The following is a 19,109-nucleotide window of genomic DNA, read 5'->3' as shown; positions in this document are numbered from 1 at the left end:
GGCGGTCGTGTGTAGAGTGTGGAGCATCATTCAATCGTCACGGCGGTTGAGTCATCTTCGAGCGCTATCTCTCGGCGCGTTCACTTTTCTATTCCAGCGAAAATGCTGCATGCACTCACACGCCGCATGACATTGAAAGGCACTAATTTGCGACAGCGAAACGCGCTGTGTGCGCCGATGAACTTGAAGGTTTTTTGGCATTTTCCAGCAGCGGTGGTGGATCTTGCGATCGCGCCTACTAACGCGCAGGTGGTTCAGTACGTTATTATGCTCTATTTATTGTCCCTCAGATATATATGTATAAAAAATACTGTAAATCAGTAGACCAAACAAACACGCACACACACACACAGTAAAACGTGGACATTGTCGATGCAGCTGATTGCCAATATCACTCCACCGAACCGGCGGAGGCGGTGACCTCTTTCAGTCTTACGATTAATACCACTGCGGGTTGATCAGTGAAACATTTTGATAATGGATACCATTAGGAGTAGGGTGTCACTGCGCTACGTTTGCTGTTCTATATCACTAGTTGAGCGGTCGGGTCGGGATCAGTCAGCCACATCCTATCCAAGAGCTTTGTAGCCGGCAATGACGGGCAGCGCTTTCTTAGCCGCCCGAAACACATTGCGTCCGAGCTTCTCCTGTGAATCAGAATAATAGAAAAAAAAATGGTTAGAATCACAATTTCTGGTGTATGCCCAAGAAGAAGAAGAAAAGAAAAACAAATGTTATTCTTACCAACCGCTTGCCGAACTTCCACCGCGGCGCACCATCGACTGGCTGTACGCCAACGACCACCAGGACCGCAATCGCCACCAGGATGAACAGCTTGGTGAAGTTCATTGTTAGCTTTTGGTTTCGGACACAGATGCACTGGGAATCGATTTGCTCCACACGGGAAGAGATCTCAGGCTGAACTGGTTGATGTTGCAGCCTCAGAGAAAGCTATTTAAAGCGACGAAAGCGCACCATCGACGTTTCGGATCGGTCCCGGGGATTCCCTCGGTACCAGAGCAAGCACCACGATAAGCAGATGTGTCTGAGGAACGTTCCATCGATGTTACTGTTTAATTGCGGCTGCTGCTGCTGCTCAGCGTGTCTCTGGCTCGACGTCTATATTTGTCTTGTGAGCACGAGATGTAAAGACCAGACACGAGAGCAGCAAGCACTTCTACTGCAGAGTATTTGCGAATGGGGAATCACCCACCTTGTGAACCCCGAATGCCACGGCTGCGCAAGAATGAGAACATAAGAAGCACAGCAATAATTATACCGATCTACGCGAATAACTGGTGTGTAAATTAATCATGCTGCTTTGTTTGCGGCTCTTCCGAGATGAGTTTGAACGTTATATTACAATAGGCGAAAGGGTTTGTGCTTTGTATAAACTTTCGAAACACGCCACAACACTTTTGTTGTGCGTTATTCCGCTGTTGACGCTGTTTGCTCACCGGAAGGCAACAGTATCGACGAACTCTCCAAGGAAAGTAAAACACAGCCGCTGTTTACCTGCGCCGTCTTCATTTGTCGAGAAAACAATCAACTTTCCAACGGTGTCTCCCCTACCCCCTGTATTTTAACATGTGCGTTCTAATGCGATAAGATAAAAATTACATTAGAATGGAAAGGGGTGGCGCACCTTCACAAAGGATTGTCTGTTCTTTCTTTCTCCTACACGCGATACTGCACTTTCTACTTCCTTTCGGTTGGTGTTTGTACAGGATGCTCTGTGGTATTCCCCTTTTCCGTGCGGTGGGAATCCCCCCTCATCTCGTAGGGCGCACGGAAAAGGGGACTTTTTGAGGTTTGAAACGGTCGAAAGAAAGAAAAAAAAACATTCATCGAACGCGCGCGTATTATTCCTTTGATCGATTGTACGGGGATCCCCAGGAATTCCGGGGTAACGCTTTTTGGTATATAAAACGGAGCTAATCGATGCAAAGGTATCAACAGTCGGTTCAAAGCGTTCCTGCAGCAAACATCTTATCAACCCAGAGACCAACCAACCACCAAACAACCCAACAACAATGAACTTCTCCAAGATCTTCATCTTTGTCGTGCTGGCAGTGCTGTTGCTCTGCAGTCAGACGGAAGCGGGACGGCTGAAGAAGCTGGGAAAGAAAATTGTAAGTACTAGATGGGTTGCACCGTGCGGAGGAACTTCTACAACAAGGCTCACTGTTGCTGATGTTTGTTAAAACTTCATTGTCCACAGGAGGGAGCCGGCAAGCGAGTGTTCAAGGCAGCAGAGAAGGCCCTACCGGTGGTGGCAGGCGTTAAGGCGCTCGGTTAGAGCGTCGGCAGGAGGATGGTTCTATTCGTGCTTAAGACGACAGCTCTGCTAACATGATATGGTAAAAATGGAGAGAGAGAGAGGGAGAGAGATGAATCAGCTTTAACAGATCTGTGGGCAGGGAGGGGAAAAGTGATAAAATTATAGCATGTAGTAAACAGATCTTGACTAGTTCGGCAAATAAATTTCACTTCTTATCTAACCGCAACTGCTATCAGTACCTTACCTTGACTCTAATGGGGTAATATCACGACCACGGCTCTCATCTAGCGTATTACAGTATCATCCGGTCGAGCGATTGATTTCGTCACGCGCATCCGATCCGATCCATCCGACCCCGTTTCACAGGTCAGCCTTGACGACTATCTGGAGCAAAGCAATTGTCTCAATTTAGGAAGCTACAAACCGACAGACCGTCCCGAAATATGTCAAGCCTGTGCCACAGAAGAGCCATCCAATGCAACCGAATGCTCGAATAAACACACAGCACACGGGGTTTCAGCGTCCAGTGGTATTTATTTGGGAAGTTGTTGCACAGCTTTTGCACATCAGATATCTGATTTTATTGAAGATGCATATAATCAACATGTACACGTATTTATGCTAGCCAAAGCACTCTCAAACCTCAATGGCACAATTGCTCCATACTCGTTTTGGACCGTGGATGATGGTGCTGGCCTCTTAACCCCACGTGTTTTGAGTTTTATGCCTTTGGAATTCAGTTTTCGTTTGATCATCAACTGGTTGCAACTAGGCACGTGTTAGAATAATAAACAATACGACGCAACATTAACAGACCATTTGTATTGCTTGGTGCCAAAAAGGTTTAGCTTTAAGGCTTATAATTAACTGTAATAAATCGAAATGGTTGCCAAATTAACTAATTTCTTTGTACTCATACATGGTGTAATGGCTTACGTGGTGATGTAGTACAGGCTAGTCAGACCTTGTAACTAATTTTATTACCTATTATATATTTACCGTCTTTACTATACTGGGTTATTTTCTTGATGGTTGGGACATCATTATTAGTTATAAAGTTGCTGTTAACAATCACGTTAATCAATGTAGTTAATGTTTACCAAGTATTAACGACTTATTGAACAGAATATCTGCAGTTAGTATGCCAAAACAACTAAGGCCGTTGTGTTTGAAGCATACGATGATGCAAACATTCCGCTAATGTTCAAATAAAGATATGATTGATCATCATCGATGATGAGTGGGAAGTTTGCAAATCATAAATAAGAATATTAAATTATGTTAAGTTTACCAGTTATGGCTACAATGTGTCATCGATGTACCGATTAGATTGTTGTAAATTTTGTTTTAAAATGTTGATGTCCTGTTAGAAATAGAAATAATGAAAAAATCCAATTAACCATTCCAATTCCAATTATTTCAAATAATAGAAAATTCCAATTGCAATTCTCAAGGATCCCATTATGGCTAAAATGTTCCCAGCAAAATTGCCATAAGTGTTATTACTGCCGCTGCAGGCAACTAAACGTGCATATTTACACCAAAGCGTAAATCAAGATCGTGCAATCTACACCAAAGCACAATTGGTATGTGTTGTGAAGCCGGTTTCATTGAAGAATCGTAGCCATTAGCCCAATGTGTTTGAGAACGGCTCACATTCTGATCGAGACTTGTTCAATTATGAGCGGCCAGGGAAGTAAATGTGCACTTGGCAATATGACCATAGGAGCGGTGCTCAGGTGAAGCTTTTTTCGTATGAAAGCCATTAAAATCTTCATTTTTGTCTGTTATTTTGATGAAACTGATTCTGGTGAACTAAAACAACAACGAGAAACCCTATTTATCCCCTTGTAAACTTTGCATTACGACCAAAATGACAGTTGTAAACAAAGAATCCATGGCATACGGCGATAATTAGTACAACGATGTTCAGTTGTTCCAACATACGGAAAAGGCACATTTTCGTTGAAATGTTGGCAATTTGTGATGTGAAACCGTTAAATTACTAATATTTAGCACCAAAATCATGATTTTTAGATTAAAAAAATGGTTCGATGCTCGTAAACATTAAATCTCCTACAGTGCTTCTCTGAGCAGAAAGGTTAGAGATTTCAAACACCCTGACTACATAGTGCCCATCACGTTGTTAATGAAGCACAAATGTTGTTAAACGTTTATATAATATATGTTTTATTTTAATAATCCATCTATGACTTCGAAAATCAAATTTACTATTTTAGAGCGAAAATATTAATCGTTATAGTCAAAATGAAAGATTATGTGCACATTTGAAAGTGTCTTCGAAAACCCTGTAAACCCCTAATTCTTAATTTCTGTTTAAAATATTGTAGGAGTTATAGAATATTTTTCTTAATTTTTCTTTACCTTATAGAATCATTTTTTTTAATCACCACGATTTTATTCGATTCTTGTGTCGTGAGCGAATCGTCAATGAGCGACACAAGATTTGGACAAACATCTGACCGTAGTTAGATAACGACGACGGAAGCAAATGTTATCGGAACTATCAAACCATCGCCACTTGAGCCCGTACCTTTCCGTGTTAGAAGTTATCAAAATTAAACAACACCAGAACCATGTTGTCGCTGTTGCATCTACCTCAATTAAACTTTACCACTCGGTCAACAAATGCATTTCCAGTTTGACTATAAAATGCGCCCGGTTGACTGAGAGCGATTCACTAATTATTCCGGCACCTGCTTCGCGAGTGTAAAACCAACCGAAAGTTCGAACAGCAGCACCATGAACTTCAAGCTGATCTTTCTCGTCGCGCTGGTACTGATGGCTGCGTTCCTGGGCCAAACCGAGGGTCGTCGGTTCAAGAAGTTCCTGAAGAAAGTGGTGTGTACTGGGATCGGCGGCAGTGTTGGCGATTTGCTGTCTACATCATCACACCGATGACTAATGCATTATGCATCTCCATTGCAGGAAGGCGCAGGCCGACGAGTAGCCAATGCAGCCCAGAAGGGTTTGCCGCTGGCGGCGGGCGTAAAGGGTCTCGTTGGATAATGGGTCCCCCTAGCCAGCTTCTTGTTGCGTTCCCTCCCGAAGGTGGGGAGTTCTCTCCACCCGCTCCAAACCGATCACGATCCCTCTGCAATCAATTCCGTCACCCGACACCGACGTCAACGAACTGGCGCGGTACAGTGTTTACTACAACGCCTTAATCAACGCCACCGTGCAAGGCACAACCGTTCCAATAAAGTGCCTGTCTCGGGCCAACTTCCTTAATACGTGAGCAGTTCAAACCTCGGCGGCCAATAGCCTTTGCGTTTTCTTTGTGAATCAATTTCATTGACACGGGCATGGGAAGCGGAAGGGCAGAAGCCGGTTAGTAAGTAAGTGGGCTAGAATCGAAAGTGTTGCGGGCGCAATTTCCCCCCGCTTTCGCGGCAGATGTTTCTTCAAGCCGGCCGAGCGTATAATTTCTTCGACAAACAGGGCGTTAGAGTGAGCGCGTTGTTTTGTCGCTGCACCTAACGTCTCCACCAAACATTGGAGAAGTCGGAAATGGAAATTCGATGCCACTGAGCGTGCTGCGATGAGCATATCGCCAATAGTACACGCCAAATGTTCTTCAAGATCGCCGGCCAAACCGGTTCGCCCCGAATGGGCAGCCCTTCCGAATTCGGTGGCCTCTCGTGTACCGTTATGTGTGTCTCTCGTTTTCTTACCTCTCCAGTTGCCACCTCACCCGACCGTTTTTTTTTCTCCCTCTTTCTCTCCACCCCCGTCCGTCGGTTCCTCTTCCGCGACGGCTAGCCACGAAACCTTCCGGTTTGCATGTTACGCTCGTGCGCTCGAGCTCGGTTTCCCATCGGCAATCGGGGCGTCGAGATCGGACATCAAACAACAATTGACGTGTGCACCCGCCCCGCCAACACCAACACAGACGCATGGGACCCTGCGGTGGCAACAGGTTCTATCCGCATATCCAACTGCGGGGCGAATTTGCATCCCCGGCCCGGCCGACGGCTGCAGGTGCTGGGATTGCTGACGTGAGTGCGCTTCGGCCGTGGGCTTTGCCGCGGTCTCGCATGTATGCGTACTGGGGCAGTACACGATCATCGCCTACGCCCGCGGATGGGCACGGGTCGGGACGGCGGGAAGTGCGGCGGCGGCTGCCACACCGAGTCATCTTCTGAGCTGAATTCGGGCCTTCGGGATTCCGCTCGCCGCTGGTTGGCAGTCATTCGTGTTCCGGTGCTGCGAGCAGCTGGTTGAGCCATTCTGCCTCGTTTCTAGCTGTATGTGCGGTGGTGTTTGCGTGGTTTCTTTCGGCTTTGGATGTGTGTTTGCAAGTCTGTTCGAGTTTAGAAAGTTTTGTGCTGAGCAGCCGGTGACGTAGCCGCTTTGTTTTTGTTTTGGTGTTTGGTTTTATCGCCGTGACCTACTGTGCAAAACGATTCGAAACGCCGAGATTCATTCTGCAGAGCTTCCTTGGTGGATTTGTTCCATTTTTCTCGGCAATGGCAACGCAACTGTTGTGGCTGTGTGTAGCAGCAGCAGCAGCAGCACTGCTGGTCTGCTCGAACCCGACCCACGGCACACCGATCGACACGGTGACGGCACACAACCCGCTGCCCGTGCCAACGGCCACCGATGGTTCGGCCGGGCTGGAGTCGCTCCTCCCGACCAAGGTGACCGAGGTGGCGAGCGGCACCACCGAAACTAGCAAGATGTCCCGCTTTCTCGACGACTTCACGTCCGCCTTCAAGCAGGGCACGGCCAAGATGAAGGAGAGCCTGGAGAGCGCCGCCAGCTCGGTAAAGGACGGCGTGATGCAGGGGTACGACTACGTGCGCAGCAAGCTGACCGGTGGTGGCGCCGGGCCCGACCCGTCCACCCCGACCGCACCGGCCGACGACGCCGCCAGCAATGCCACCTCCTCAACCACCTCGACCGCGTCGGCCCTCACCGCCCCGGTCGTCCCATCAACCGTGCGGCCAGCAATCAGTGGCGGTGCCGCCGGCCTGTCCGACGCCGCCGCCATCGGCGTGTCGAACGAACCGGCCCGCATCGTGCCGAACGACGACGAGGACGACGAGCGGATCTTCTTCAACGACAAGGACTACACCGCGGTCAAGCCGCTCGACGGCAGCGAGGACGAGCGGGACGTCACCGAGTCCCCGGTCACGACGACCGTCGCCGTCGACAACCGGTTCATCATAGCCGGGCCGCTCGCGTGCAAGAGCGGGCAGGAGGTGGTCAACGGGAAGTGTCGAAATGTGTTCTGAGCAAACGCAGTGCAAGTGGCGAGTGGTGGGGGGGGGGGGGGGGAGGGGGAGGGGCGCTCCTCCATTCAATCCTCCTCCGTTTCCCTCTTTCCTACGATGGTCCCGTCGCGTCGACGCCTCGAAACTGTCCGTTGGGGAGTGATGATTTGCATTCACGGATGCCCTTGTATCGGGGATGGAGAGGGGGTTTGTGTGATTCCCACCCTTGCTTCTCTATCCCACAGAAACCCTCCCACTCTGTCTCTCTTTCTCGCCCACCCTCTTTCCACCCCTCCCCCCCCCCTCTACCCCTCTTACCTAGAGCGCCATTTCGTTAGGAAGTGTGATTTTTTAATTTAATTCTATTACCGCTAATACGCGGCCGACGCGCGTTTGCTTGCCACACGGCACACACACACACACACTGTGCACGGTGAATGAGCTAACGCAAGACGCTGAAGAAAAAGAACAAAAAAAAGGAAAAGAAAAAAAAAGAAAAATAAATCCCCACACGGTGCTTGGGTGGTTTTTTCTTCTTCTTCTGCTGGAGGTGTTGGAGACTTACCGAGGTAGCAGCAGCAGCTCCGTGCGGATGGGACAGCAGACGCACGGTGCACGCCAGAAGAACACATAAAAGGGAAAGGAAATAAATTTCATTTGATTAGCAAACGGAACAATTGGTGTGGATCATCTGTGCCCTGTGCCCGTTGAAAGATATAATAGAATAAGGATAGGGAGATTGAAAGAGAGGGATAGAGAGAGTGAGAGAGAGAGAGAGATAGAGAGAGAGAGAGAGAGAGAGAGAGAGCATGACGGCAGATCATAAAAAGGTAAGCAAGTGGCGAATAGTTTCCCGCGATCAATTAGATCAGAGATGTCAAACTGGTGGCCCGCGATCGATTGAGCCAACATTTATTTGTAGATGCGTTTCTGCTTCTACAGTACGCATCACTCTATTCCGAACACCTGTCATAAAACTTTGTCGGTGTTGTTATCCTACCTTGTTTCTATACCTCGGGTGTATCCACCAAATTAGATAAGAAATTCAAAAACTGTTCGAGTTATAGAGGAAAAATAAAAATGTTTATTTTGATGAAAATGAGCATTCTGATCCGGAAAAGTTTACAAAAAATGGACAAAAAAAAAATCAATCAAACCTATGTTATACCCTTTCCGACGAATAAATTTGTAAGTAACAAATATTTGATGATAGCAACAACTCGAATTTAGGTTTCAAATGCATACAAAATCGTAAAATTCCGGAAGTATCGTACTCATGCTGTATGCCGGGTTGGAACCTTACTCTTTTTCAATCAATCAAGGTACTTGGTGACCTAAGCAAACAATTTCTATTAGAAAAATAAATGGAAAAAATAACAAAATCGCTAAACCAACAGATACTAAGGTAAACTATAGCTGAGCTTATGACTATGATTTGGTCGCCATAATCAACGAGGAATTCTATGGACATTGGCCTGAAGAGAGTACCAGCTGCTAAGGATTTGTATGACACTTTGCTCTCCTCGGCTATCAAATCAAGATTTCTGAACTTGGCTGGCCGAACCGACTTGTAGTAATTTATGGACCTTGGACAGTATCAAAAGTAAGAGTTCACTATTTCTAACGTACGTAAGTGCAGTTCACAACCGATACTCGCTCAAAAATATTGATAATCATAACCAGTTTTAGCAATTATTTTTGCGTACTAAATCTTGGAAAATATTGGAAATTTTGGACTTAAGGTTCGAAATAGCAGAGACCAATGGTCAATTGAAAATATGCTGCTACAGTTTTAGTTTTACATCAAAATTTTAACTATTGTAACGTAACTGCAATCCCGAAATGAAATGTAAAGAACTACTAACGATCTGATTTTTGTATCATTTAATATACAGGTGTCCCCCGAGATACGACTGTATTTGGGACCGAAAAAATCTCCTAAAGCAAGGCGTAAGTTGAAATAGTCGTATGTCGAATATCTGTGAATATAAAGTTTATAACCGAAATTGAAGAGTCGGAATCTATGAAATCGTATATTTTATTAAAAATAATGTACGATAATGTATTAATATTCCCCCAAAAGCCGTTTACACGACATAGATATTCAAGATCGGGGTGTTGTGGAATCTGAGGAAACATGTTTGTAACGGATATCTGCACAGAAATTTTAAAAAATATATCAATTTCGTCTCAATGACATCTTTCAACTGTCAAAATCAAAATCGTCGTATCTGCGAATCGTCGTATCTCGAGGGAGTCGTAACTCGGGGGACGCCTGTACCTATTTGAGTAGTACTATTTTGAGTAGCATTTTTGCCCGCAGAGTCAAATGAGTTTGACAACGCTGAATTAGATGCTACTCATTGCTAGGCAAACAAAAGCGGCCAATTATTTCCGTGTCTTTGTGTTGTTGTATTTGCCGTTTGCTGACAGCTGTCAATGCTGACAGAATGCGGAATTATTGCTCGTTATTGCAGCTCGCTCCGTAGCGAGCTTTGCAGTACGGCACACTTGATCGTTTTCCCAATCGGCACTGTTGATCGGTACAGATCATTCAAAACCGGTTAACTGCTGTTAAATGAGGTGACATCATTCCCTCGTCTCCGCGTCCCTTTTCGCTGCCAGTCCAGTTACTTCGGTTTGTCTCGCAGCTGGTTAATTAGAAGGCAATTTAGCTCCCTTTTAACGACTGCGACGGTACAGCAATGTGCTGCGGATATGACGCCCGCCGGATTGTCGCTTGGTAATGACCCTGGCTGACGCATGGCTGCGGGAGAGGGGGGGGGGGGGGGGGGGGATGCATGAAGGGATTGTGTGCCGCTGAGCGCCGACGGCGACGTCATTAGCTTGGCTGGATGATCTGCTTCCGCCGCCTTCACCTTCGCGCCATGCATCCTTCGGACGCCTCACAAACGCTCACTCGCTCATCTAATCAATGTTGATTTATTAAATCAACTACCTCCCGGGTCGGAAGCTGCGCAGTAAAGACGGTTGTACGGTCCACCCCCACTCCGGGGCCGGTACGGGTGGATCGTGCCACTTCCAACTGGCACTCGGGGCAGCCGGGCAGAAACACCGCATTCAGCCGCGCGACCGGCCAGCCAGCGTTCGCTCTCGTGTGTTTAATTAGCGCTCGATCGCGCGCTCCGTCGTACACTGTCTGTCCTCGGGAAATCGGAAAGGTCTTAGCTAGCCGAGCGTCACGTCGGTGTGTTTCCGTTTAGATTGGTGTGGTTTTTGTGTTTGTATTTGCCGGGAGAAATCTGCCCAAGGCTCAAGGTTCTTTCGTACCGGGGGTTTGTAACGTTGCCGCGCTACTGCCAGCCATCAGTCTGCCGGTGAATCGTCGCTGGTGTAAAGTGTAGTGTTGGTCTGGCTTTCGGGTGTAAACGCTGCGCAAGTGGAAAGCATGGGCTCGAAGGTGCTACTGTCCGTCGGTGTGCTGCTGGTGGTCGCGGCAGCAATGGTTGCGTCCAAGTCGGTGCCGGAGCAACGCTCCCATCTCGATCTGGCCGAGCTGGACTCGAGCGAGGAGCAGCCGGGCACGATCGATCGCGTGAAGGGCTTCTTCGGCGACCTGTCCACCAGGGTGAAGGAGGGCGTGCAGGAGGGCGTCGTCAAGGTGAAGGACGGCGTCAAGAAGGGTTCGGTCAAGGCGAAGGAGTACGCGACGAACGTGCGCGACTACCTGCGGGACAAGTTTAGCAGCGACTCGAAGGAGGCGGAGGTAACGACCACCACAACGACCACCACTGCGAAATCAGTTACCGGATTCTGATGATGATTGTGGACTGGATGCTCGACCGATTGCTCGCTGACAAAGCTCTCCCGCTTTTGTAATATAAATAAAGTTTTGTTCTTGATTACATCGCATTCGGTGAGCGATATCCCCCCCGAAGCAGCGCCTAAAGTTAGCCATCCGAAATACATGCCCCGCAGCGGCTTCTGTTTGCTGTGGTTAGATCTGTTTGCCTTCTATCTGCCTCTGGTCATAGGTCATAGCTTCGTGCACTAATCGCAAAATGTGTTTGTCACTGCTGCCCATTCGGATTGAGCTTTGGGAAGCGACACAGCGGCCGCATCCGCTTTGCCAGTCCACTATCAGCACCGGGATGGAGCGGTTTGGCCCGCATCTCACCCTGCTAGTGGCAGCGCTTGCCTGCCTGTCGGCACTCGACCAGCCCGGCATCTATCGGAAGTATCTGCGCACGCGCAAACCCTCCCAGCCGGCCGAGCTGCACGTGGAGGAGGTGCTGGAGGTGTTCCGCACCGAGGCGCAACCTTCACGGTACGGCGTGGGCAACGCGCTGGTGAATCGCTTCCTTGCCCGGCAGCTGCAGCTCCAGCTACAGGCCAGTACGTCAACGACGACGACGAGGAGGACCACTGCAGCAACGACGACGACGATGACGACGACAGAGCGCACCGAGCACACCACCTTCCGGACGCCGGTGTACGAGAACCAGAACCCGAACTACAACTACCTGTTTCGGCCATCGATCACGGCGACCAAATATGGCGGCAAGCCGGCAGCGGGCACCATCGTCATCAAGGAGGCGGATTCACTGTCAACGGCGGCAAACAATACGTCGCCCAATAACCCCGAGTGTCCCAAACACCATAAAGCGGACATATGGGGCTACTGCCGAAAGGTGGTACAGTTCTGATCGGTGCTGGCGCTGATACGACCACGACTGTTTTTGTTGTTGTTTTGTGTGTGTATATGTATGTTAACGTATTCTTAAAACCGCTCACAGAGTTTGTTTACAAGTGGTTCACAGTGCATTCTTTTTATTCTTTCTTTCAGATATTGGATTCTGCAATGTTTGCGTCCTCGACAAAACAAAGACAAAAAAGACAAAACAAACAGCATCGTTGTACCAGTTCTTCCAAGACGCACGACGCAAGCTGGAGCTCAAAAAGCAGACCTACTTTAAACCCTATTCGTCTATAAGCCTCACGTTATCCCTATCAACTGTTATCAATTTACGGCACCGCACGTCCAGTGCTTCTGAATAAAAGCTACCATCGTTCTAACTACTCTCGGCGTATCTCGCTCACCTTGGATCCAGCTCCAGGCCGTTTTGGGGCATGTTTCCTATCATCATCACCGATAAACGTTCTTCACACTCCATCGTACTCTGTGTGCATCATTTGTGCTGCGTTATTATTTTGTTAGGAACAAATTAATTTTAGCTTAAGAACAATTTCGAATAATTCTACCGAAGCGAACGTTGGCAGAAGGTCGTCGTCTCTTACTTCGTCCCATCGGGAAAGGGACAACGGTCTGGGAAAAGGATAAATTGAAGGAACGTCAGACCTTTTCTTGCGATTGCGTCAACAGATAAGATATATAAGCCGCTGCGAATAAAATTCACGTGTGCCGTAACAAACGTTTGTTGTTTCTCATTTAAAAGATTATAATTTCGCCAAAGAAAAGACCTGTTGTCGGAAGTGACAGTGTTTATACATTTCTTTTTTACATGGATGTTTCTTCTTATCAAGGTGTCATATCTTTATGGTGTTTACGCTAGAATGTTCATATTTTCATAATCTATCCGTAGGTTATCCGGATCTTTGTAAAGCCATACAACGCTTTTTTTATTTTTATGTTTCATATTTTAGGTCAATGGTCCGACATTAACCCCTCTTGAGATAAGGAGGGGGAGGGAGAAAGGAGTATTTACAAAGTAATGTAACTAACTAAAACCTAATTTATGCTAAAACTTGTACTTCCTCTTTATTAGAGTAAAGGAAGAGATTTCGAATTATTTCGTTTCGAGTCAAAACACCTTTCTCATAGTTTGGCTGTTACGGCCATTGTTCGACCTTTGATCATTGGGAGACCTGCACGACCTGCAGTTCTCGCGTAGGGAATCTCTTAGGAAGACCGAGAATTGTCGACAAAAAATAATGTTGATATTTTTAAATTTCATTGAGGTTGCTGTTCGAGAGCCTCGGCCCCAAGTATTACATTCGTGCGTTATCAATGGAAGACCAATTTAATTATAGATAACCATCCTGTTCTCCAACGACAACGCTGGACGATTTTTCGAAAGGCCATACAGCTTCCTAAACAGCATTGAAGTATTCTTTTAAATGTAGCGTACATGTGCTTTGAATGTAAGACGTCCATCAAAAATCACTCCCAAGTATCGGGCTTGAGGAGCCCACGGGATGACGATGTCATTCATCTTTATGTTACCCGCCTTGGCATTGAAATGAACGGGTTGAATATCTTTTTAAAACCTTGCTAAGGAAGGCTTACGCCTGAATCCTGGTATTGTTGATCACAATCTTCCAATCCTGGAAGTACCTGACCAAAGTGTCCAGTCTCCGTTGTAAACCTCCCCATAAGTGATTACGTGCTTTGCAGAATACATTATGACTGTGTCATCCGCTATAATAATACAAGAGCCACGCCCGCTCCCACTGTCAGGGGACATCAGCCGTACAGCAGTTGTACAGCAGGGGACCAAGTATGCCCCCCTGGGGTACACCCGCGTTATTCGTACATAAGTCAGTTTGGCATAACCCAATGTAAACAGCTGATATCGGTCCATAGAGGTAGTCGCGCACAATCTCGACTATGTACGCCGGAAAACCATGCATCTTGCGGATAAGTACATCAAATGCCACTTGTCACTTTGTCAAATGCATTCTCTATATCCAAAAGGACCATGACTGTGCTTTTACCACTTCTTTTCGAGGCATCAACTACTGTTCGACGCGCTGCAACTGTTGCGCCGCCGATCGCTGCTTCCTAAAACCAAACTGTGCTTCTACAATTATGTTATATTGTAGCGTGCACCATCAAATAGCGGTGGGCGATACTTGTGTTGGGTTTCATTAATCTTTCATTGAGATTCAGTCATATGAATCTTCAGCGATGAGTGATTCGATTCTCAAATCGAATCTCCTACGATTTATGAATCTCCAGGTATTCAAGAATCTGTTAAATTCTTGAATCTCCAAGGATTTATGAATATCAAAAGATTCATTAATCTTTTGCGATTCATAAATCTCCAGAGATTCATGAATCGTTAAGAGATGCATGATTTTCAAAATATTAAATTTATGCGGTCCCATGGTACAGTGATTAACTCACACGATTTAACGACCATACCTGACGTGGGTTCAAGCCTCGCATCAACTGTCCCCTCGTAGCAAAACAAGTCAAGCAAAACTATTTGTCAAGAAGTCTCGAAAGCCGGTATAGGTTGGCATAGCCAGATATGTTATAACGCCAAGGCTGGCAAGAAGACTGAAAATAAGCTCAAGCTCTATGAATCTTTGCAGATTTATGCGTTCCTTGAGCTTCATGAATCCTTTGAGATTCGTGAATCTTTCGAGATATATGAAGCTTTTGAGATTTGTGAATCTTTCAAGATATATGAATTTTTCGAGATTCATGAACCTTTCTAGAATCAAGAATCTTCCCAACCGGGATTTAGATTCATTGAATCATTTCAAAGATTCACACGGAATCATAAATCTGAATCAGATTGGCCCAACACTACCCTAGACGTTGCAGCTGCGTTGATGTGGGTCCGTCTCGAGAGATCGATAGCAACCATTTGTAGGTAAAAAGTGTGTGTGTGTGTGTGTGTGTGTGCGTGAGAGAGAGAGAGAGAAAGAGAGAGAGAGAGAGAGAGAGAGAGAGCGTGCTGGCTTCAATTGCCACCATGTTAAGGCCATCAGGGTGTACGTGTAAATTCGCGACGAAATTGTGCCGAGCAGGGGATTTTTTTGCTTTATTTTTTTGCGCAAAAACACTTGGGGAAGTTCTCTTCGAGAGCATCGTTTCTTATCTTATCGCTGAGGTTCGCTGTATGCAAACAACACACCCGGTGTGACGGTGCGCACTTCCGATGGGCCTGTGGTGGACCCGTTGCGAAAGTGTCCGCGCTCCAGCTGGGTCAGTCAGTCTGTACCCGTGCCTCTTGCCGCCGAGGAATCTCTCTCGCGCTTCCGTGGTTTTTAGTGCCTTAGATTACAATTGTTCTCTCTGTTCTGTTTCTCTCTATTTTGTTTACCATTTGCGCCCTGTTTGCATTTGCGGCCATGGTGCGGTACAGTGCGGCGCTGGTGCTGCTGCTGGTCGTGGTGGTGTTGATAAGCAGCGTGCCGGCACAGGCTACCGGGGCCGACCGCGCGGCCATCCTGTCAACGCCACGGTCGCCGCGCCGGGTTATCTTCTACAAGCCGGAACGTGACCAGAACGACACTAAGACTGTCAACAAGTCGAACATTTTCGACTCGCCCAAGCTCTGCCAGCCCGGTTATCAGCTCGATCGGCACTCCCGGTGCCGTCGAGTGATGGGTTAACTCCTCACACTTACAAACACACCTACACACATATACAAACCTACACACACACAAATACCATTCTCATTCACTTCAATACCTGACAGTGTGTATGCATGCGTCAACGGGCTTGGGATTTCGACCGGCTCTACTCGCAAGACAACGTTTCACTACCAACGCTGTCAAAGAGTCGGGCAGCGCTGCACAAAACCAACCAGCAACTCGGAGTCCGGCAAACCTCACAACACCTTCAAGAATGAGTGCACTGGGAACACGTTTGGGAGTGCAGCTTTCGGTGCTACTGCTGCTGCTCCTACTGCTGCCACCATCAACCGGCGCGGTCAGAGTGATCTTCCGTCGCCCGGAGAGCTCCACGGGCAGTGCCGCCGCCGCCGACGTCAACAATGCCAACATACTCCGGTCGCCTAATCTGGTCGGCAGCAGCTGCGGCAACGGCCAGGTGACGGATAGTCGTGGTATCTGTCGCAATACTATATCGTTTTGATGCGAGGCACCTCCCTCCCCAAGGGTGTCGGAAAACGACGGCTAGTTCCTGGAAAGCTGCCCCAACTTCCCCAACCTCCGTACATCTATAGACAGCATTATCGTTCGTAGCTGGAGGTGCTTAAATTTTAAGAACCGGTGACCGTGCAGCGCAGATTAGCAGCTGATAGGTAAAAATGAATTTCGATTTAACCTGCCTAATTGATAAGCTAACCACCATGCGGCATCAGTGACTACCGGGAAGCTTGGCGCTACCGATTGAGATAGCTTCCAGCAAGCGGATCGAGCGTGTAGGAGTCGAGCGACAGTGTGTGACAGTTATTTAAGAGTGGCACTAGACGGCAAGCACCACAACACAACCATTGGTACGATGCAAGCGAAAAGTGTACTGTTCGCCGGTGCTGTTCTGCTTACCCTGGTGCTGCTGTGCAGCGAGCAGGTGCCGAGTGTGGAGGCGGTGCGCGTTATCCACCGCGTTACCGACGAGGACAAGCGGTTAGCGCATGTGTTATCCTCGCCCAACACCCCCAAGTGTCCCAAACACCATAAAGAGGACATATGGGGATACTGCCGAAAGGTGGTACAGTTCTGATCGGTGCTGGCGCTGGTACGACCACGAGTGTTTTTGTTGTAGTTTTGGGTGGGCATATGTGTGTTAGCGTATTCTTAAAACCGCTCACAGAGTTTGTTTACAAGTGGTTTACAGTGCATTCTTTCTATTCTTTCTTTCAGATATTGGATCCTGCGATGTTTGCGTCCTCGACAAAACAAAAACAAAAAAGACAAAACAAACAACATCGTTGTACCAGTTCTTCCAATACGCACGACGCAAGCTGGAGCTCAAAAAGCAGACCTACTTCAAACCCTATTCGTCTATAAGCCTCACGTTATCCCTATCAACTGTTATCAATTTACGGCACCGCACGTCCAGTGCTTCTGAATAAAAGCTACCATCGTTCTAACTACTCTCGGCGTATCTCGCTCACCTTGGATCCAGCTCCAGGCCGTTTTGGGGCATGTTTCCTATCATCATCACCGATAAACGTTCTTCACACTCAATCGTACTCTGTGTGCATCATTTGTGCTGCGTTATTGACATACCGGTGCTATGGTTTTCTTACGTAGTACCGCACAATATGAACCGATTCTGTTTCATATCTTCTGATGTACAGTGTGCAGACAAATGCTCTTCCAGCAACTCTTCCAACGCACCAACTACGATCAAACAAAACCCGCACGTTGGAGCTTTGCGTACGGTGAATTATTACTCTATTTTCGTAATATTACCCCGCACGTTCGTGCTCGCCACTGACCATCCCAAGCAACGGTGATGCTAAAACATGCATCCGACCGGGTTCGAAAAGATCTATTGCATCAGGGGTTTGGTACGGTTTTGGTTCGAGAACCTTTGCTGCACCTTTTCCTCCCCTTGCTGTCGCATGCCCCATACAACGTTCCATGTATCCACTACCCATTTCCGAGCGAGCGACCGAACGGGATGTTTGATTTTGACCAGTCACACTGCATAAATCAAAATGTTATTAGAATGCTTTATGCCGTCGCAAACACGCTGGCGCAAACACAGACGGCATATCGAAGCTGGGTACGCTGGAACAAGGGCCGGACATTTACGGAAATCGGAAAGGTGTTCATAATGCAAGTTCTCACAAATTTACTTTCGATGCAAGCTTTTAAAATGTTAGTAACACAATATTAACATACATAATAGGGCATACAAATGCCAAAAATGGGTAACAGTAAGGTACAACTCTTAGCGTTACGGTGGCGCAATGCGTTACGTCTGTGGGTCTCAAGCCGTTGCAACATTTTCACTGCACGCTTGTTTTTGCCGTCGTTATAGGGCAATTTGGTGTGCGATGGAGGGTGTTGGGACTTAATTAAATAGGTAATTTTTCAAACAAATTATGAGCGCATTCCGGTAAAAGATGTCGATACGATACCACTTCACGAAATAAGATATTGTCATGGACCTATGACTATGCGCTAAAATGACCGCAGTTGAAGGTATAACTGATGATTGATAGCTGTATTAGCATCCTGAAAAATGAATCCAGTAAACGACTTTAATCTTATCCCTATCGAGAGTTTGTGACCGATTTTTGTTGCAAGAAAGGATACAACTGACGTTACAAACAAAAACAGTGGAACCCCTCATAACAAGTACCCCGTTATAACGATTTTTTTCTCATAACGATTAACCTAAATGCTTAATATCCTCTCATAACGAGTAAAATCTCACATAACGAACTATATGATTTGTGTTCCTAAACTGACATTTGGAAGTGTTTCGTATGACTACAAGTGTGCTGTACAACGTGTCGAAGAATATTTGCTAAAAAATCAATTGTGATGAATCTTGTTTGCTTTGGAAAAAAGATTAGCAGGAATTCTTTTACTCCTGACTCTTACTAGACGTAAACTGATACAAGGTCGTTTTAATAGTTATTTTGCAGCAATACAAGTAGTGATTTGGAATTGTTTCCTCTTATGTCTGCAAGTATCATCCGGGCGAAGCGGTGGCTCTACACCAGTAATAGAAAATAGCGGAAAGAAATAGCGAACTACAAACATTAAGGCCGGGCTACATTGATCGTACTCTCTGGTGTAATTTTGATTTTCACTAGCGCATCTGGCGGCGGCTGACCGAAGCAGTTTGCCAAACAATTTGGGACTGCTCCAGAAAATACGTTATTTTTCCTTGTTTTTTACTTCAACTGGATTGAAAAAGCTTTGTAATTGATAGATAAATATGTTGTGCA

At 46.9% G+C, this 19,109-nt stretch overlaps 5 protein-coding genes across 7 annotated transcripts; 4 read left to right on the top strand and 1 right to left on the bottom strand.

Annotated features, from left to right (window-relative positions):
* Positions 1-253: 253 nt before the first annotated feature.
* Positions 254-953, bottom strand: LOC120953718 (cecropin-B). The gene is made up of 2 exons (XM_040373922.2): positions 745-953; positions 254-647 (listed from the first exon to the last, which is right to left on the bottom strand). The coding sequence occupies exons 1-2, from the start codon at positions 847-849 to the stop codon at positions 570-572; spliced, it is 183 nt and encodes a 60-aa protein (XP_040229856.1). The 5' UTR covers positions 850-953; the 3' UTR covers positions 254-569.
* A 990-nt stretch (positions 954-1,943) lies between these two features.
* LOC120953727 (cecropin-A) lies at positions 1,944-2,507 on the top strand. The gene is made up of 2 exons (XM_040373936.2): positions 1,944-2,132; positions 2,222-2,507. The coding sequence occupies exons 1-2, from the start codon at positions 2,034-2,036 to the stop codon at positions 2,297-2,299; spliced, it is 177 nt and encodes a 58-aa protein (XP_040229870.1). The 5' UTR covers positions 1,944-2,033; the 3' UTR covers positions 2,300-2,507.
* A 2,461-nt stretch (positions 2,508-4,968) lies between these two features.
* Positions 4,969-5,535, top strand: LOC120949043 (cecropin-C). The gene is made up of 2 exons (XM_040366005.2): positions 4,969-5,143; positions 5,231-5,535. Exons 1-2 carry the CDS (start codon positions 5,045-5,047, stop codon positions 5,309-5,311), a joined length of 180 nt encoding a protein of 59 aa, XP_040221939.1. The 5' UTR covers positions 4,969-5,044; the 3' UTR covers positions 5,312-5,535.
* Positions 5,536-6,368: 833 nt separating this feature from the next.
* On the top strand, positions 6,369-9,712 carry LOC120949035 (uncharacterized). Its single transcript, XM_040365992.2, has one exon. It carries the CDS (start codon positions 6,772-6,774, stop codon positions 7,537-7,539), a length of 768 nt encoding a protein of 255 aa, XP_040221926.2. The 5' UTR covers positions 6,369-6,771; the 3' UTR covers positions 7,540-9,712.
* Positions 9,713-11,440: 1,728 nt separating this feature from the next.
* On the top strand, positions 11,441-17,294 carry LOC120949029 (uncharacterized). 3 transcript variants are annotated; one of them, XM_049608474.1, is made up of 2 exons: positions 11,441-12,243; positions 17,062-17,294. In XM_049608474.1, exon 1 carries the CDS (start codon positions 11,541-11,543, stop codon positions 12,183-12,185), a length of 645 nt encoding a protein of 214 aa, XP_049464431.1. In that variant the 5' UTR covers positions 11,441-11,540; the 3' UTR covers positions 12,186-12,243; positions 17,062-17,294. The 3 variants fall into 3 exon arrangements, 2 of the variants coding, with proteins under 2 accessions (XP_049464431.1, XP_049464434.1); XM_049608477.1 differs by lacking the exon at positions 17,062-17,294 and adding an exon at positions 12,326-12,558; XR_007452538.1 differs by lacking the exon at positions 11,441-12,243 and adding an exon at positions 15,860-16,499.
* Positions 17,295-19,109: the final 1,815 nt, after the last annotated feature.

The sequence above is a fragment of the Anopheles coluzzii genome, chromosome X (genome assembly GCF_943734685.1).
Source record: "Anopheles coluzzii chromosome X, AcolN3, whole genome shotgun sequence".
Classification (NCBI taxonomy): Eukaryota; Metazoa; Arthropoda; class Insecta; order Diptera; family Culicidae; genus Anopheles; species Anopheles coluzzii.
The sequence above is the reverse complement of the archived record's forward strand: the minus strand, read 5'-3'. Positions and strand labels throughout refer to the sequence as shown.